This window comes from Tachypleus tridentatus, chromosome 13 (genome assembly GCF_004210375.1).
Source record: "Tachypleus tridentatus isolate NWPU-2018 chromosome 13, ASM421037v1, whole genome shotgun sequence".
Classification (NCBI taxonomy): Eukaryota; Metazoa; Arthropoda; class Merostomata; order Xiphosura; family Limulidae; genus Tachypleus; species Tachypleus tridentatus.
The window spans coordinates 125889330-125907399 of NC_134837.1; the positions used below are offsets into that span (position 1 = coordinate 125889330).

Below are 18070 nucleotides of genomic sequence, written 5' to 3' on the forward strand. Positions count from 1 at the left end.
TGCAGCTTGTCCAGATGTTATACCTTTGTATATTTAAGAAAATAGCTGATATTTTCGGATACAACTTCTATCTTTCCATCAGTGTTGACAACAAGAAGAAAACCATCCAGGGCCTGGAATGATAAAATACAAATCATTGTAAGTTATAAAAGAAGACCAAGTTAGAATATTTTACTTGTTAAAGCAAACGAACATTCCCAGTATTGCATTTGTAAAAAAAGGTTTCAGCTCTGCAAATCATACATGAATAATGTACTATATGCTATAAGCCTGAAAATTTCCCATTTAGAAACCCTAAATTAAATTGAAATCACTAAAGATCAGAAACACATTTTTGAAATTAAGACCTTCTAGGATGGGAGTTACTAATTGAAAAATCATTTTAATAATAAAGAAGTTATTCAACAAGGCTGCCCGTAGCTAGATGAACATTATTCTAAGCACATGCCAATGTCATATTACTAATAATAATAAATCAGCAAAACAAAATGAAACCCCAAACTAGACTAAAACTACAAGCAATAATTATTAACTCTAGTAATTATTATCACTAACCAGATAATTATCATTTACTGCTCAAAAATATTTCAAGCAGTTTTAATGATTTTATTTTTAAATGAACATTAAATCGAATCAGTTTTGTAACCTGAACCTCACTGGTTGTAATCATTCATTAACATGTTAATTTGTTGCAATTATGAAATACTGCAACTCTGTGGTGGAAAAATATTTAGTAAAAAATTAGAAACTATATTATATATGCATAAAATCTGAACAATCTATTGCACTAACAACTAAATTAGGAGGTTCTGCATAATTAGGTTTTAAGACATGTTTGGTGAGAGCAGTAACTAATACCATAACTATTTATATTGTTTGACAAGAAATTTATATAATTTTCCACTGAGTATTGTTTGTTTGTTTTTTTATTTCGCGCAAAGCTACTCGAGGGCTATCTGAGCTGGCTCTCCCTAACTTAGCAGTGTAAGACTAGATGGAAGGCAACTAGTCATCACCAACTCTTTTACAAACCAGTAGTGGGATTGACCCTAACATTATAATGCCCCATGGCTGAAATGGCACACGTTTGGTGTGATGGGGATTTGAACCTGCAACCCTCAGATTACGAGTCAAACACCTTAACCCACCTGGCCATAACGGCCTACCACCGAGTGAAACCAATGTTATGTCATCTTAGTATCGATTAATATTATATATATGTATTTAATAAATTTTCCATGATAGAACTGAAAAGTTTACTTTGACTATACAGTTAACTAAATTTAAATTTAATTAGACAGAAAACAGATAGCCTATTGTATAGTTTTGTCCTTAACTACTATTAAATAAAAATATTTTTAAAAAATCTTTCACACTTTTAAACCCTCAGTTAAAAACAAATTAAAACAAAAACTCCAAAACCTGAAAATCTACCAACTTTCATTATCATGGTTTCCATAAAACAGAACTACTCACTTCTAGTAATAGAGGACCTAGAACTTCACTATTCAGTATGCTAGAGTTACTTGAAGATACCTCACTCCACTGTAGCTCATCACCTCCACCTGCAGCTGGAAAAATAATGGAATGTTTACTTGTTCATTCACCTCAGCATCCAAGTTTCTTTACACTAAAGAAGCTATGCTAATTCAACACATCACTCTATAAGAGCTGGTTTGTGATCACCTAGCAATGAACAAAAATCTTTCAAATACATATTACCTTTTTCAGTTTGTATTTTTCCTCATAAATGAATACAATGAATAGAAATATACTTTCTGATGCTTGGCATATGTGTGTTCATAAGTACTTGATATAATGATACACCCAAGTCAACAGGCAGCAATATCATCAGATTGTCAATTTCCAGTAATATCTAGTTTGTTTGTTTTTTTAATCTACCCAAAAGCCTGAATACTTTTAAAGGGTTGATTCTATTTATTATGCATCAAGATATATTATAAAATTTTTTTCCAGATTACCTAAATCCAGAATTTCTATATTATATATGATTAAAATATTTATTGTATAGCTTACTGCTTTAAGGGTTTTGTTTTAGTCTAGTGTACCTTGTTGTTGTTGTTGGATTCGATGGATCTGACTGACGGTTTCCTGAATTATTGTACACTTTTCTGGTGTAACAGACAAGGAACTCATGTCAGCTAGACTAGCAGAGATGATTTCTGCTAGTTCTTTAAAACATGTGGCTTCTCGTTGTGGGTGACCTCTGTCATTAAGGCACTTGTTCCTTTCAATTAAGAGAAAGTGACTTTTAATTCTCATTCCAACAAATAATAAAAAATGGATTTTCACTATTGCAGTTGAAGTCTTCATAAATAAATAGCCATTCTAATCAACAAACTTGTATAAAACTAATTTCACAAACTGAAATAGTTTGCAAAAGATAAATTAAAAATGTAACAAAAATCTTGCTGCTTCATGTGCATTTACCTTTATAGCATTTTTTAAAAATATAAACACCAATCAACATGTATTTGAATGACCATGTTTTGAAATTCCATATACCTATATAGTAATTAGTTAGGGCAAAACTTATAAACTACTGATTTTTTTATTAAAGACTTCAAACATGTTATTTAATAATAAACTTGAGAATATAATATCGCCATGTGTTTATTACAATTTCATATTTATAACGACAAGATGGTAGCAAACCGAGTTGAACAAATGAGTTACAGCATGTTATGAAACTGATTTCTGAAACACAACAAAGGTTGTAGCATTTAATGGTAACTAACAAGAGCCTGCTTGACTAATTTATAGTTAGAATTGATGAAATAAAAACACTTGGCCAAATAAAATCAAACAAAAAACAACAATAAATACCAATAATCTTTGAAAACAGAAATCATCAAACAAGATACAGACGAAAACAGTACATCAATATTACTTATCCTAATGCCTGAATGAGAAACTCATGCACATCAACTACCAATAGTAATTGGTCAATTAAATTCTATTCAACATTTATGAAAAAACCAAAACTGTAAATTTACTGAAAACAAAACCAAATAACAGTTCCATTATATCAACTAATTATTTCCCAATCCATGGATCAAAAAGAAACTAATTTTTTCTTTACTACAGCAACCTACATACATGAATCAAAATTAAAAAAATTAAACCAGTAATTTATATAGCTAAGTTAATATATTATTCTTATCTACAATAATTAGAAAGCATTGTTTTATTAGCTGGATATTCTTGTTGAATTTCCGTCGAAACTACACGAGGGCTATCTGTGCTAGCCTTCCCTAATTTAGCAATGTAGGGCTAGTGGAAAGGCAGCTAGTCATCACCACCACCCACCACCAACTCTTGGGCTATTCTTTTACCAACGAACAGTGGGATTGACCGTCACATTATAACACCCTCACAACTAAAAGGGCAAGAATGTATGAGCAATGGGGATTTGAACCAATGACAAGATTACGAGTCAAATGTCTTAACCCACCTGGCCATGCTGGGCCCTTGTTGATAGAACATTTCAGTTGTGATATAAATATCTTATATGGTTTAGCCAAGTTAGGATGTTTAGGTTATTCTTATGTCCATGTACTAAAGTTAACCTTGCAAAATAATTCTCATAATGATGTACACATTTTTTTTAAAAAAACATAACATAAAAAAAATACCTATACAGCCAATTTATGTTTTTCAGACATTTGGCTAAAAGCCATAATGTAACTGAGTGCATTTTGAATAGATCCATGTAGATAAAATAGTGTAAATCTTTAAGTTTGATTTGATACAAGTTTATTAATTAAATGTACAAATCTCTTAATTTGTTATATAGATCAGACATCACATGCATCTACTTTATTAAGAGAATAATCAAAGATCCACTACACAGTACTACTGTTAGATACAGGAAACTAAACACTTGGCTAAGTCATTTGGCCAAGTAACTGAATTTTCAGCTGTTAATAATAATTTGCTTATTTACACAAGTGTTTAGTTTAACAACACACAATGGAAAATTTGGGATACAAGTGTATGTAAATGTAAAATGTGGAAGAAAGGTTACAATCTGAACAAATACCATAATAACAATGCTTTTACATGGAATCACATTATTACTTCAAGTAAATGGCTGGCTCTTCTAGTGTTTGAAACTTATTATTATTTTTCTCCAGCAACAGTCAATAAACAGGACATGCATGGGCCCGTTATACACAGAGCACACACTAATCTCTGAAACAGACCTAGATGACTTTATCAGTAGTATGAAGAGCATTCAGTGATAACTTGTGTGTTCAGTGAGGATTATTACACCTGGATGATTAGTGGTATTTGATAATTGATTTATAGAAGGTCCCCTATGAATAACTTAGCACAATGTTCTTTGAACCATGATACATACAAGACACACACAAAGAAAAATGAAAAGCTGATGGCCAGTGCTGCCAGCTAGTTATCTTCTAGCTAGCAGTTCAAAATTAATGACAGTAAGACAGCATTACTAACTTATATGGATATGAAAACTTGGGGAATCCAACTTTGAGATCCTTTAATTTATGTAAATTTTTAAATGTGTATTCCACAAAATAAAAATGTATCAGTCACTTCAATTGAATATTCCAAAACTATAATATAATTTCTCCAGTTTTCTGAGTAAACCATGAACAGGATAAAAAATATTCCTTCATTCTTTAGAGCAGCAAAACACATTCATGGCAAATTAAACAATTCTGATATACATGGTGGAAAAGCTAAACAATTAATTGTTGTCTACTCTTTCTAACTGTTATAAACATATTCATCAGTGATATAACATTGACAAAACCTCAAAAGTCAGATAGGGGAAGAAAGACCTTATCTGGTAGGTTTGAAAAATTGATATCTTAAATTAAGGAAGCCAAAAGTACAAATTTTAAGATTCCTGCTTGTAATTATGGCCAATTTGAATACCTAATTCAATGAAAACTACAAAAGCCTTTTATTAACAGTAGAAAATTCTGAAAGAAACAAATCAGAACACAAGTGACATCACAACACAGAAAAATAAATACTGAGTTTTTGGTGGTTTTTTTAAGATTTTGTTGAAGTTATGAAGTTAAAACTGATCATATACCAACATGAATTATAAACTACAAGTTAATGTAAAGTTCACTGACATCACTGATAATAAAAGTTCTTTAATTAAATTGATACAAGCTAAATATTTTGACCTGGATATAAAAGGTTAAAAGTTACTGATTGGGAGTTTCTGAACTTAACAGAAAAACCAAAACAATTATAAATTATCAATCAAAACTGACTTTTTCAAATAAAAATAATCAATTTATAAATAAGATGAAAGACTACAGCTGTTGGTCAGATTTACCATCATTATCATCAGTTCTCTGATGCCAGATTATTGGGACATACTAAACATCAACAAATGGTTTCTTTACTTTCACAGGACACAATCACATAACACTGGTATTTTCAACATCATTCTTAGGCAAAAACTTTTCTGGAAGTCATACAAAAGATGCAACAGGGTAAAAGGTTTGAAGATCTGACAAGTATATGAAAAATAGCAAAGAAAAATATTCAACTCACAAGATACAGTGGAACAAATATTGTGAAAAGTTCTCATGATGCTAGATGAACAAGTGAATTATATTTTCTCCAAACATTAATTTGTCATCATGAATGCTCTAGAATCTCCCAGTTAAGAGATATATGAGGCAAAGAAACAGCAGGTGCCATCCTAAATATTTGACTGTGCTCCATCCATCCCCTCAAGAGTTACAACTCAGAATATCATGTGACTGACTTCAGGTGCCAAAAAACTGAAAACCTGAAAAAACCTCATGAAATGAAGTGCCAATCAATCTGTGATTAGTTCTGTTACCTTAGTAGCCAATCAGATTAAACAATAAAAATATCTATGATGTTATAAAAACATACAAGTTCAAGAAGTCTTGACAGAAATGAAACATAAACCTGACAACCCAAACACTTTCAAAATGTGGACCTTTTTTCTTCAGGAGCAAACTGAAGAAAGGTCCACCTTTCAAAATCACTTGGGTTGTAGGGTTTCTATTTCATTTCTATCAATAAAAACATCTGAAAGCTACTCATAGTTAACATACTAAATCAAAAATGGAAATTCACAAAAGCTTTCTTAAGTAGACTAGATGATGAAAACATCAGTATTGACATTTCTTTACCTGAAAATATATTTCCGATAGACATTCATCTCTACACAAGGAAAGTTATTTTCCACTTGAAGTGGTGTATATTTGCCTAAGCAACCTGTATGCCACCAGCCTTGCAAGACTCTCACTTATATTTATGGAAAGGTGCACAACTAGGTGAAATTGTATTGTGCAGAAAATCCCTCCATTAAGAACAGTATGACACACCTCATTGCAAAAATCTTACCTCTGTACTCATGCAAGATTTATAATTCTTTGATCAGACAATAAAGTGCACCATGAAACTAAGGAGAATGGGTGGGAATGTCTAAGAAATCGAGTGCCTATCGGAAATGAATTTTCGGTAAAGAAAAATGTTAACTTTTGAAACAAGTTATCACCTCCATACAAAGAAAGCTAAAATCTCATGTTGACATGGTGAAGGATCAGATGCAAAGATTACCTAAATGAGCTTCCATCTGTGAGCATCTAAATGAAACCCATGGCAGGAGTTCCTTAAGGGCAAACCAATGGGAGACCAAATCTTGTCTCATCCAAGGTATACTCTTCATCCCTGTATAAAAAGAGAAGAGGATGTGTGGAATACTTGCACACAAACAATCCAACATACGACATGTATGGTGAAGTTGGGGCACATTCAGACCATACACTGTGTACACAACTCCTCTACCATCAGACTTGTTGTGTCTAAACTAGCTGTGAGAGAAGGACAACACTTGTGTGAATGATGCATCATAATAGTATTTGGATTAATTTTTATCTACTCCACGATCAAAATTTTAGGATTGGTGCAACTACAGTAGTAGGAATTATGAGAGAAAGACTCACACAAATAGGTCAGGTACAGTTAAATGTATCCACATTTCACCTAGAGATTGTGATGTATTAAAATTATGTGGAATAAACTGCAGTACATTCTAGAAACACCCTAACCCTATTTTTCACCACAGAAAGATCCCTTGTTCTCATTCCAGCAGTTAAGTCCCAGCCAGTGAAGATTCTTCATGGCCTGCTACCCTAAAGTAACTTGCTTTTAGGAAGTAGATCTCTATGCAATTCACTTGTAAGAGTATTTTCTATACTGTAAAAGAAAAAATTTGTTTCTAATATTTATTCAGACCTACGGAAGGGTTAGCTGCAATAGCCACACTTGATCAAACCGATAATAAAGAGGGAAAACATCTAGTCAATATCTCATATAACTAACTCTTTAAGTTACTCTAATTGAAAAATGGAATTTGAACGTGAGTTCAAAATCACAAAGGTAACCATGTACCATCAGATTCAGGACACACCTGGCTCAGAAGAAAGTAGTAGAACATTAACTCTTGCACATGTTACCTTAAGTTATCTACTGAAATTCAAATCTTAACCTGGATGACAACTAATCATCTAGGTCATCATTCTTTTCTGCACATTACCCACTCTTAACACACAATATTATTAACTGTTCTGTTTGTGTGCAACTTTAAAGGCCTAGTTTAACTCCACCCAACATATGTATCAACTAATTAATCACGACTTTCCTTCAGTCCACAAAGTTTCAGATTTATGTTATACACATTACTGTTTAACATATTAGATAAATGTTCTTGTTCAGATTTCAAGAACCAACAATGTACGTCACGAGTAGGTCATCTTGAACTTTTATCATGGAAGAAAGAATAAAAAAAACAAAAACCCTGGTCAATATTTAATTAGTTTGTTTTTTTTCTTACGAATACAAATATCTTCTTTGTGTTATAATGTTATTACTAATGTCATTGTTCATATTTTATAATTTCTTCACATTTAAGTGGTAGGTTTTCTTCTTTAGCAAAAACTGGATTAATAGTCTGTTATACTTACACAACAATCATCTGTGTGTTGAAGATAATACTGTCACTGGTGAAATAACTACTAATTTTAACTTTCTGTAAGTAAGGAATCTGTCTTTATCAAGACAAATTCTAGTAAATTTTGTTAATCTCCTTCAATGTGTTCTTCATACAGATGTGAAATTATTCTAAATCAGATGTTTACAGGTGATAAAAATATACAGCCTTTTCACTGTGCAAAGGTTACATGATACAATGACTATCTTATAGAAGCTCATACCAGCTTGACCATGTGTCAGCACCTACCCTTGAGATGAGATAAGTGCTTATGTAGAACTAGTCATTGTTTTTGAACAGAAACAACTACAGGTATACAGCTACTGTTCTGGCTCTGCCAAATACTGAAAGATCATGTTTAGTTACTGTGTCAATTACTCAATAAAAGGGTTGCTTAATTACTTACACCCACATTCTGAATCTTGAATCTCTATTATATCAAATGATCAACAGTCAAATCCCTTAAAATATGTCCTGTTGTAGATCTTCTCTGGCTTATGCCTAATAGATTCCATTCCATATATATGACTCACAAGATATTTCCAGCAAATATTTATTTACACATCAAGTAAGTCTCATTGTCTATTCATAATTTTAGTTTTAAGATCTGTTCTAATCAATAACAAACAAAGAAAAACAGATTAAATGTTATTTCAAAATATGAAACAATTTAAAGTTGACCAGTTTCATTTGTTCTCATTAAGGATGAAAGATAATTAGTTTCAAGCCACTTATTTCAATCATTGAAGTTTATATCTTATTAACCTAATGTCACTAGTAAACAACAAAAAGTTGTATATGACAAAATGTAAGAATGGGAAAGGTTAAAAGAAACAAATTATACTCAAACATCCAAATGAGTGGATTCTACTCATCTGAAGTACAAACTTCTAATCAAATGCATTAGTTAACAAAACAGCCAAAGATTAATAAAGAAAGCAGAAACAAAAGCCTGTGATAAATCTGCAGCATTCAGTCAACATAAGCCAAGAAGAACTTTTATAAAAATAAACAACCAGGTGATCTGGTATACACATTTATAATGTACATTAAATAAGATATCAATATGAGCATAACATTCTTTTTTACATTATATCATATAAATGCATATACAACAATATCCATTTAACAGAATATACATTACACATCTTAATAATAACACATCAGGATATTACTTCATTATTAACTAACTTTAATATATAAAAATATGCAATCAGCAAATACTTTAGAAAAAATGGATGACAGTCAAATATATTTTGCAATATGGTTCACTTTATACAATTTTACAAACAAAACATTTATTTAATGTTGTACTTGAAGAAAACATTAATACTTTTTCAAATCTTTAAAAGGGATTAACTAATGAAATCACAAGTTTCAAGAGGTATAAAATTGAAATAATTTAGATACATTAGAAGCAGCTATATACAATGTATATAATTCATTATAAATAACACACTTTAGAAAACCATGAAACAACAGTAACCACACCTATAATGACTGATTAACAAAATTGTTTTTCAAGACAATTCTTTTTACTCATTCTTGTTTGTACACAGATTATGACAATTTAGAATATTAATTTTTTCACTACTTTTCTGAAAGAAGTTGCATTTACACTAACCCTTTGTAATTTTTTGAAACCTTTTACTATGTTACAATGCTACTTGAAAAATGTCCACATTCTTTCCGAAACTGTTCTCTTGCTCTTTATAACTGAATCAGCTTTCCCATATAATTCCAACTAATTAACACTATTTTAACTTGTAATCTGATAACAGTAATTAATAAAACAAAATCATAAAAATCCTAGAAGAGACTTTAACATGTTGGCTCCCAAGCCTATTTTTCCAATACTTTCCAAAGTCTAAAAAATAAATGTCCTAATGTCCCACTCTCATGTGTATATGTAGCCATTGTGTCCCAGCCAGTAAGTTGCCCTTTACAAAGAAAATAAATCACAACTCAGTGAGTCATGTGGGTCTTGCTGGAAGACTATCACAACCACCAGTGGGTCGTGTGGAAGCCAACACGTTAAACTATTATGCTAGATACTACAAATTATTGTGTTAAAGAAAAAGTCACAATTATTTTGCTGCAATGTTTTATTTATATAATAATACTCTACCAAAGAAATCTTCAAGTAAAAGGAATTAGATAATTACCTCCATATGAAAAAAATGCTGTCCAAACTAGGTTATGCTAAACTACACCAACAATTAGCATATCCAAGCAATATGGTTTGCATGTCAAAACAGGTGTTGGGATAAAAATGTGGGTAGTGGACTTCTCATGACATTTCTAGGTTTGTAGTTACGACAATTTTTCATTAGTTTCATAAAAATATCTTCAAGAGAGAAGCTTCAGTAAGCATAAATGGTGCTTTTTATTAACATTCAAACAGTTTTGTTGTCTTAACTCTTCTATCACAAGAATCACCTTATTAACCCTCTTCTGAACCCATTCTAACCATTCAAAATGATTTTAAATGAGGAAGTCAAAACTGTACCCAGAATTCTAAGTAAGACCTAACCAGAGATAATTAACGCTTTTGATTTGTAATCAAATTGTCTACAAATACATCTCAAAATTTTATTTCTTTATAGCTAGTTGGGTTTGGTTTTGAATTTCGCACAAAGCTACACGAGAACTATCTGCTCTAGCCGTCCATAATTTGGCAGTGTAAAACTAGAGGAAAGGCAACTAGTCATCATCACCCACCACCAACTCTTGGGCTACTCTTCTACTAATGAATAGTGGGATTGACCGTCACATTATAACTCCTCCACAGCTGAAAGGTGAAGCATGTTTGGTGTGACAAGGATTTGAACCCACGACCCTCGCATTATAAGTTGAGTGTCTTAACCACCTGGCCACTATAACTAGTAACAAAGTTCTGACTTTATGGTTTGAGTGACTTATTCCATCACTATGAGAAGATCCTTTACTCCAGTTACACTACTGAGTGAGTTCCCATCTACATTAAAAGTGGAATCCAATTTATAAAAACCACCCAAAAGCATTACCTTGCATTAACGATAATTAAAGGTAATCTGACAAAAACTATCACAACTTTCCACTAGATTCTAGTCATTCTGCAGAACCTTGACATCTCTATACAGCTAAGAATACCCAAGCGTCCAACGTTATCAGCCAAGTGTACTTACTTGTAACTTTGTCAATACAATTAATGTAAAGACTAAAAAAACAAAAATTCAAGCACCAACTTATGAAGCAATTTACTGAAAACAAGGGTCCAATCTGACTGGATTCCATTACTAGAAACCTTCCATTTGCTCTCAGCCAGCCGCTTTACAATCAAATCAATTAGTTTTCCTTTTACACTTACGAATGTAATTTTCTTAGCTAATCTCTTGTGTTGTGGTACCTTATAAAACTAATTCAAAGTGCTTCACAAAGTACATTTCATTCAACTCTAGAATTTTTCATATTAGAGAAGTAAGACTAGCTTGTATATAATATCCAGTGCAACTCTCACCATTCCCTTTAGACTTAGGAGTAACACTAGCAAGTTTCCAAACCTGAATCATCTGTCCATTGTCTACTGACCTACCAAAAAAGGAAAGAGAGACTTATCTAATACTTGATCATTTTAAGCTCCCTCCCCTTTATATAATACCTGGTTTATATCCAGGATTAATCATATGTTGTAGTTGTTACCTACACACACATCACATGTATAATTATTTAAGCATTGACTAAAATAATAGTACTCCACTTTGTTCTACATATTTCTTCTTTCTCAATGCATTCAAATATATGAAGAAACAAAAATTAAACACATCAGATAAGCATAAGAGAAGAAACCCAATAACCCACGCTCTTCTGTAAAAAAAACTTTTCATCAGGGTTACAGTGACATCATGTGCAAGCAATGAAACAAGTGACAAAAAAAAATTTGTGAAGTGAGCTTTTCTTCATCAGTGGTATGGTAACATCATGTGCAAGAAATGAAACCCAATAATCCACACATTTTTGGAAAGTTGACTTTTCTTCATCAGGGGTATGTGGTAACACCCAAAAGAGCTCAATCATTAGGCACTCACATAGAAGCTGTTTGTTTCTGTCACAAGATTTTCAAATGTCCCGTGTGAGTTTAACACTATATACGAGCATTTCGTATGGTAAAAGGTTGCACCTGTGAAGCTATTCTCACTGGACACTGAACTTCTTGAATAAAACAGATGCCCAAATACTGTTTAAACTTTACTTCCTTCAATCTGATCCTATGTTTACACCTCCTTGTGATGAACATTAAACTCAATTGTACAGTTCTTTGTCAATGTTTAAGATAACATTCTTGTTAAAAAAGCCACAAACAAAAAAACTGCACTACTTACAGACACACCTGTGGTATATTTTCTGCATTTTTACTCTTCTCATTGACAACATCAGACACTAGGCTCATGTTGGGCAAACATGAGAGAAACACATTACAGCAACTGATCCTAAAAGAAAAAACAGAGCAGAAAACACTTGATACTTCTCTTTATGTGTATACAAATACCATTACTTATGAAGCCTTACTATTAAACTAGAATATATGTTTCAACTTCATAAGTGAAAAATGAAATACTTAAATTGCTGTAGTTATATTTAAAACACTATGAAAGGAGGCCACAGACCTTAATGAAGTTGCACGTCTTTCATCTTGAGTAAAGACCAAAACAACAGCCCATACTAGTTATATATCACAACTGGGGGCTGAAGGATTAAGAAAAAAGCTACTAGAATTATACCTAGGACAGAAAAGTGATCATGTAAGGACAGGTTAAGAGTTTTTGCTTTTGTTTTCTCTTGAAAAATATGAAGTGTTTGTTATGGGAGATTTGACTGAGGTTTAATTTTTAGGGGTAATGACAGTGATGATACACTTATTTCATATGTAATGGTGGGAACGTTAAGGCTAGGGGACATAAAAATAGAAGTTCTTGCAAAATAGGGATCATCTTCTGTTTTACTTTCCTGTCAAGGTAGTTGGCTTTTTGAACAGTTTGCCTTAAGATGTTGGTGGATTCCATACGTTTAATGGGGTTTAGAAAAAAACTTCATAAATAATCATTAGCTCTGACTTGTGTTTTTCTGTTGTTTTTTTTAAGTTTAATATAGACCAACAGGTTTCTTGTTGTCCTTAAATTTTCTGTTTATGTTGGTTTGTAGTATCCCCTTTTGATACTATTTTCCCATTTTCCCATTATTTGGAATGTCCAAAATTAAAACCAAGCATTCTAATGAAAGACTTAAGTTGTAACCCTAACTCTAACTCTGTAAAAATAATTCCTGTCAAGGTTTTTCCACTACTCAAGTCAAAAGTTAAACACTTTTTATCAGTAATTCTATATTTAGTCGAGAATTTACATACTCAAACCACTCAGATAAGAAACTATTTCACCATGTCATCAATTATTTAGAAGCATATTACAAATTCCTTACAACTTTGCCAGACTATGTGGTCTCTACAAAATGCTGACTTTCATAATATAGAGGTTATTCCTCACTGGCCTCTTACAGATCTGTTTAGATAGAAATATGGGGAGCTAAATCTCCATTCTCATGAAGATATCATTTAATCTCCCATAACAAGTATTTCTTCAGTATGTTTTACTTGTTATTATCCAGTTTTGTTTTACCATTAAAAGAGAAAATATGACTTTTATTGATATATTCATGCTATGAAATTAAATTAAGAAAATTACTATAAAATGAATGTACAAATGAGGTTCACAAAAAAAAAGACTATCAATTATTCATGTATAGTATTAAAACCATTTCAATCAGCATTTTCTACATATCTAATATTCAATTTGCATTTTACCGTTGACATTTAACACTTGATGTTTACATTTAAATGGTCTAAATTAAGATTTTAATAGTCCCTCTTAATCTTACCTTGACCTCTTTCACGATGAAAAAAGGCTAAAAACATTGTTAAATTTTTTACTTTTTACTTTTAGAAACCAAAAACTAAATATTTTGTTACAATAATTTTTCTTATTTTTCATTTAAAAAATAGTCTATACCTAAATTGCATATTAACAACGTTAGTAACACGAACTTTTAAAATTAACGTTAGTTAACGTTAATACATCTTTAACTCTTATGGAAAGTTAAAATAGTGTATAGTAGTGATGTTTATTGCTACAAATTGCCAATTAGGCCTAATGTTTTGCAAAGTGACTCGTATTTCATTTTCAGTTGAAAACGTCAGACGAACTCGAGCTGACACTGAGATTACAATAACTCGAGAAATGAGGAACAGAAATCTATAAACAGGTTACATGTGTTTCGACAGATGCCAATTCTAATCAAAATGACAAGAGGGAAGTCTTAATAAGATAGCTGAACCCTAAATTAAATCAAAAGTTACCGTCGCACTAGTTGATTATCGCTGACAATGACAATGATTCTTCGCCGTATATTTAAGTTTGGTCGTAAACTGAATCACCTGAGCAGTAAGTTTATACGTATTGTAATAATAAATTATTAGTATATGATAGCAGTCTATGATTTGGTTTACTCTAGAATTTATACATGTTTATATCAGTATTCGCAACTTCTCAAATGTGAAAATGACTGAATAACAAGTATTATTAAACTCACCTAAAAATTGAATGCACTTTATACTATAATAACAACTTAAAACTCAACACCGTGAAACCTGCTAACTAGCCTACTCTACAAACAAGTTCTCAACCTTCAAAATGGAGGTGTCCCATACACACCAGGAACGACTACTCCATCAATAAAGCACGTTGAACTCGGCCATTTCCGGGCAGTCTTCGCTGATTCCCTGTGTATCTTATTGTTTGGAAAGTAATTTCCAATGTTTTTAAGGCGAAATATTAAGTATTTGAGTATCAAACTAAATAATTACAAAAACAAAATGAAGAAAACATTACATTACACATAATTATGTGTAAGTTTATATAATACAGATTTTAATGGCATGTTCTCACTGCAAACAAATACATTTTCAACTGCAACTTTTACGACTGAAATTATTTGAACGTTATTCCGATTAAAATCCCATTGACATTAATTTAAAAAACAACACTTTAATTTAACGTCTGCGTTTTTAATTATAACAACTCGAACACACATATATAAAAGTGGCAAAGAAACTCGTTATATGCAGATACATACATAAATTTATTACTAAAAGCTTTTTACAATAATTTACATCTATTAGTTCAACCGCACGAAGCGTTGTTGTAGTTAATTCTGGGCAATTATTAAAAAGAACCCTGCAAATTTTGGATATAGAGTTCTTACAAACGAAATAAGGAAAGTATCTTATTCAATATCACCCCAATATTTTTTACAATTTCTATGTATATATGTGCACAGCTAAACATGAGACTTATTTCAAGACCTTCAAGGGTACACTCATGAAAAGACTTGGTTTGATTTCGCGCAAAGCTACACGAGGGCAATCAGCGCCAGCCATCCCTAATTTTGCAGCGTAAGATTAGAGGGAGGGCAACTAGTCATCACCACCCATGGCCAAATGTAAAGCTACTCTTTTACCAACGAATAGTGGGACTGACCGTCAGATTATAACGCCCTCACGGCTGAAATGGCGAGCATATTTGGTGCGACGGGAATTCGAACCCGCGACCCTCAGATTACGAGTCGAGTGCCTTAACATCCTCAACACGCTGGGCCTCATGAAAAGACAATATCTAACATGTTTGGACAAAATGCTTCCGGAAGCTTAGCTCTAGCGGATAAACCGATGTTTATCTGTTTTCTCTTTGAATTTCGCGCAAAGGTACTAGAAGGCTATCTGCGCTAGCCGTCCCTAATTTAGCAGCGTAAGACTAGAGGAAAGGCAGCTAGTAATCACCACTCACCGCCAACTCTTGGGCTACTCTTTCACCGACGAATAGTGGGAGTGATTGTCGCATTATAACGCCCCCACGGCTGAAAGGGCGAGCATATTTGGTGCTTTGCGCCAAATTCATACCAAACCAAACACTTTAAACGATGATTTACCATGAAAATCTCAAATCTAAGAACCAAAAACTTTGTTTGAACATTTGGTTATTAATGGGTTCATTCAAGATGAATGCATATGAACAACAATAAACAATTTGGTTCTTCAACTTTAAGGCTGTCCTTCAACATCCACCCTTGGGAAAATAGAAATTTAAAACCATTCGTTATTTTTCAGGAAATGATCGATTAAACTATTTCTAAATTGCCAGCTTCCACTGTTGCCAGCGGCAGCTCGTTTCCTAAACCAATTACTTTGGTAGAAAAAGAAATTCCTAAATGGAGCCAAGCTTGTCTTTTCCTTATCTTTAACTTATGTCTTGTTCCGTTGTGGTTGACATATTTTTACATATTTTTCGCTTTCTCTCATAATAAACTCGTCAAATTTGGAATAACACCACAAAGGAATCAAACATGTTTATCTTATCGATCCCCCTACATAATCTTATAAATTTTAATAAGAAAACTTTTACTCCTCTTATCATGCTAACACAATTAGAATTCGCATTTCAATGTTTATTTTTAAAGCAATTCTAATCTTATATTTCTCTATCATTACAATGTCCGAAATTGAGATCTAACCAATAACTATTTCTTTTTGAATTTCGCGCATAGCTACACGAGGGCTCTATACTCTATCCGTCCCTAATTTAGCTGTATGAGACTGGAGGAAAGGCAGCCAGTCATCAGCACTCACCCCCAACTCTTAGGCTACTATTTTGCCAATGAATAGTAGGATTGACCGTCACATCATAACGCCCCCACGGCTAAAAGGGAGAGCATGTTTGGTGCGACGGGGATTTGAACCCGCGACTGTCAGATTATGGCCAATAACTAACATTCATATCTCTTTCATTGTACTGGTTTTCGAATTTTGTGTTGAAAACGAAATACTATTTCTATTAATACTTAACACACACAAACCCATATTGCGCAACGCCATTAACTATATAGACCTTCGATAATTTCATTGTCTTGAAACCTTTACGTGTTATAAAAAAGTCCCTTGTATTTCTTACAGTAGCGAACTATTTTTCATTGGAATCGGCCCGGCATGGCCAGGTGGTTAAGGCACTGGACTCGTAATCTGAGGGTTGCGGGTTCGAATACCCGTTGCACCACACATGCTCGTTCTTTCAGCCGTGGGAGCGTTATAATTTGATGGTCATTTCCATTATTCGATGGTAAAAGAGTAACCTAATAGTTGGCGGTGGGTGGTGATAACTAGCTGCCTTCCTTCTAGTCTTACACTGCTAAATTAGGGATGGCTAGTGCAGACAGCTCTCGTGTAGCTTTGCGCGAAATTCAAAAACAAGACAAACAAATCGTTGCACTCGGGTCATATTTTGTTATGCTTAAAATGTTGACAATCACTGGTCATAGATTTCTCTAGACCAATCGCGACGCGAGTTTCTTATCGATCGTTAAAGAACCCAAACATAACAATAAAAGTAATAATTTAAACTAAGTAAGTTTTTCGCCCCTATTTGCAAAATAGAATAACATATTATTTTCGAAATCAGAACAGAGATAAATTATGGAAAATCCATTATAAATATCAAATTATTTTTTATGAACCTTAAATTCATAAACCGGTGATAGTAATTTTTATTCTTGATTTGTTTGTTTGTTTTGAATTTCGCGCAAAGCTCCACGAGGGCTATCTGGGCTAGCCGTCCCTACTTTTGCAGCGTAAGACTAGAGGGAGGGCAACTAGTCATCACCACCCATCGCCAAATGTAAAGCTACTCTTTTACCAACGAATAGTGGGACTGACCGTAAGATTATAACGCCCCCATGGATGAAAGGGCGAGCATGTTTGGTGCGACGGGAATGCGAACCCGCGACCCTCAGATTACGAGTCGCACGCCTTAACACGCTTGGCCGTGCCGGGCATTATTCTTGATGCAATGGGATGCGGATTATAATTCTTTCCCCAAATATAAACCGACACACTAACCACTAGACTAGGCCAGACGTAAACGATACCTTCCTTTAGGCTTAGTGAAA

The 18070-nt window shown here is 32.9% G+C and overlaps 1 protein-coding gene across 10 annotated transcripts in view; it reads right to left on the minus strand.

The window, feature by feature from the left end:
- Positions 1-18070, minus strand: part of LOC143239086 (uncharacterized) — a 115315-nt gene that overhangs the window by 44754 nt on the left and 52491 nt on the right. For 4 of the 10 annotated variants that reach the window (XM_076479891.1, XM_076479893.1, XM_076479889.1 and 1 more), the window contains exons 2-5: positions 12406-12513; positions 2070-2248; positions 1477-1571; positions 24-113 (exon numbers count right to left, since the gene is read on the minus strand). In XM_076479891.1, the coding sequence (XP_076336006.1) occupies positions 24-113; positions 1477-1571; positions 2070-2248; positions 12406-12473 (432 nt within the window). In that variant the 5' untranslated portion in view covers positions 12474-12513. Of the gene's footprint in view, positions 1-23; positions 114-1476; positions 1572-2069; positions 2249-6612; positions 6724-12405; positions 12520-14432; positions 14586-14665; positions 14864-18070 lie in introns of those variants that run through there. The other 6 variants (XM_076479892.1, XM_076479890.1, XM_076479896.1 and 3 more) reach the window with 6 other exon arrangements.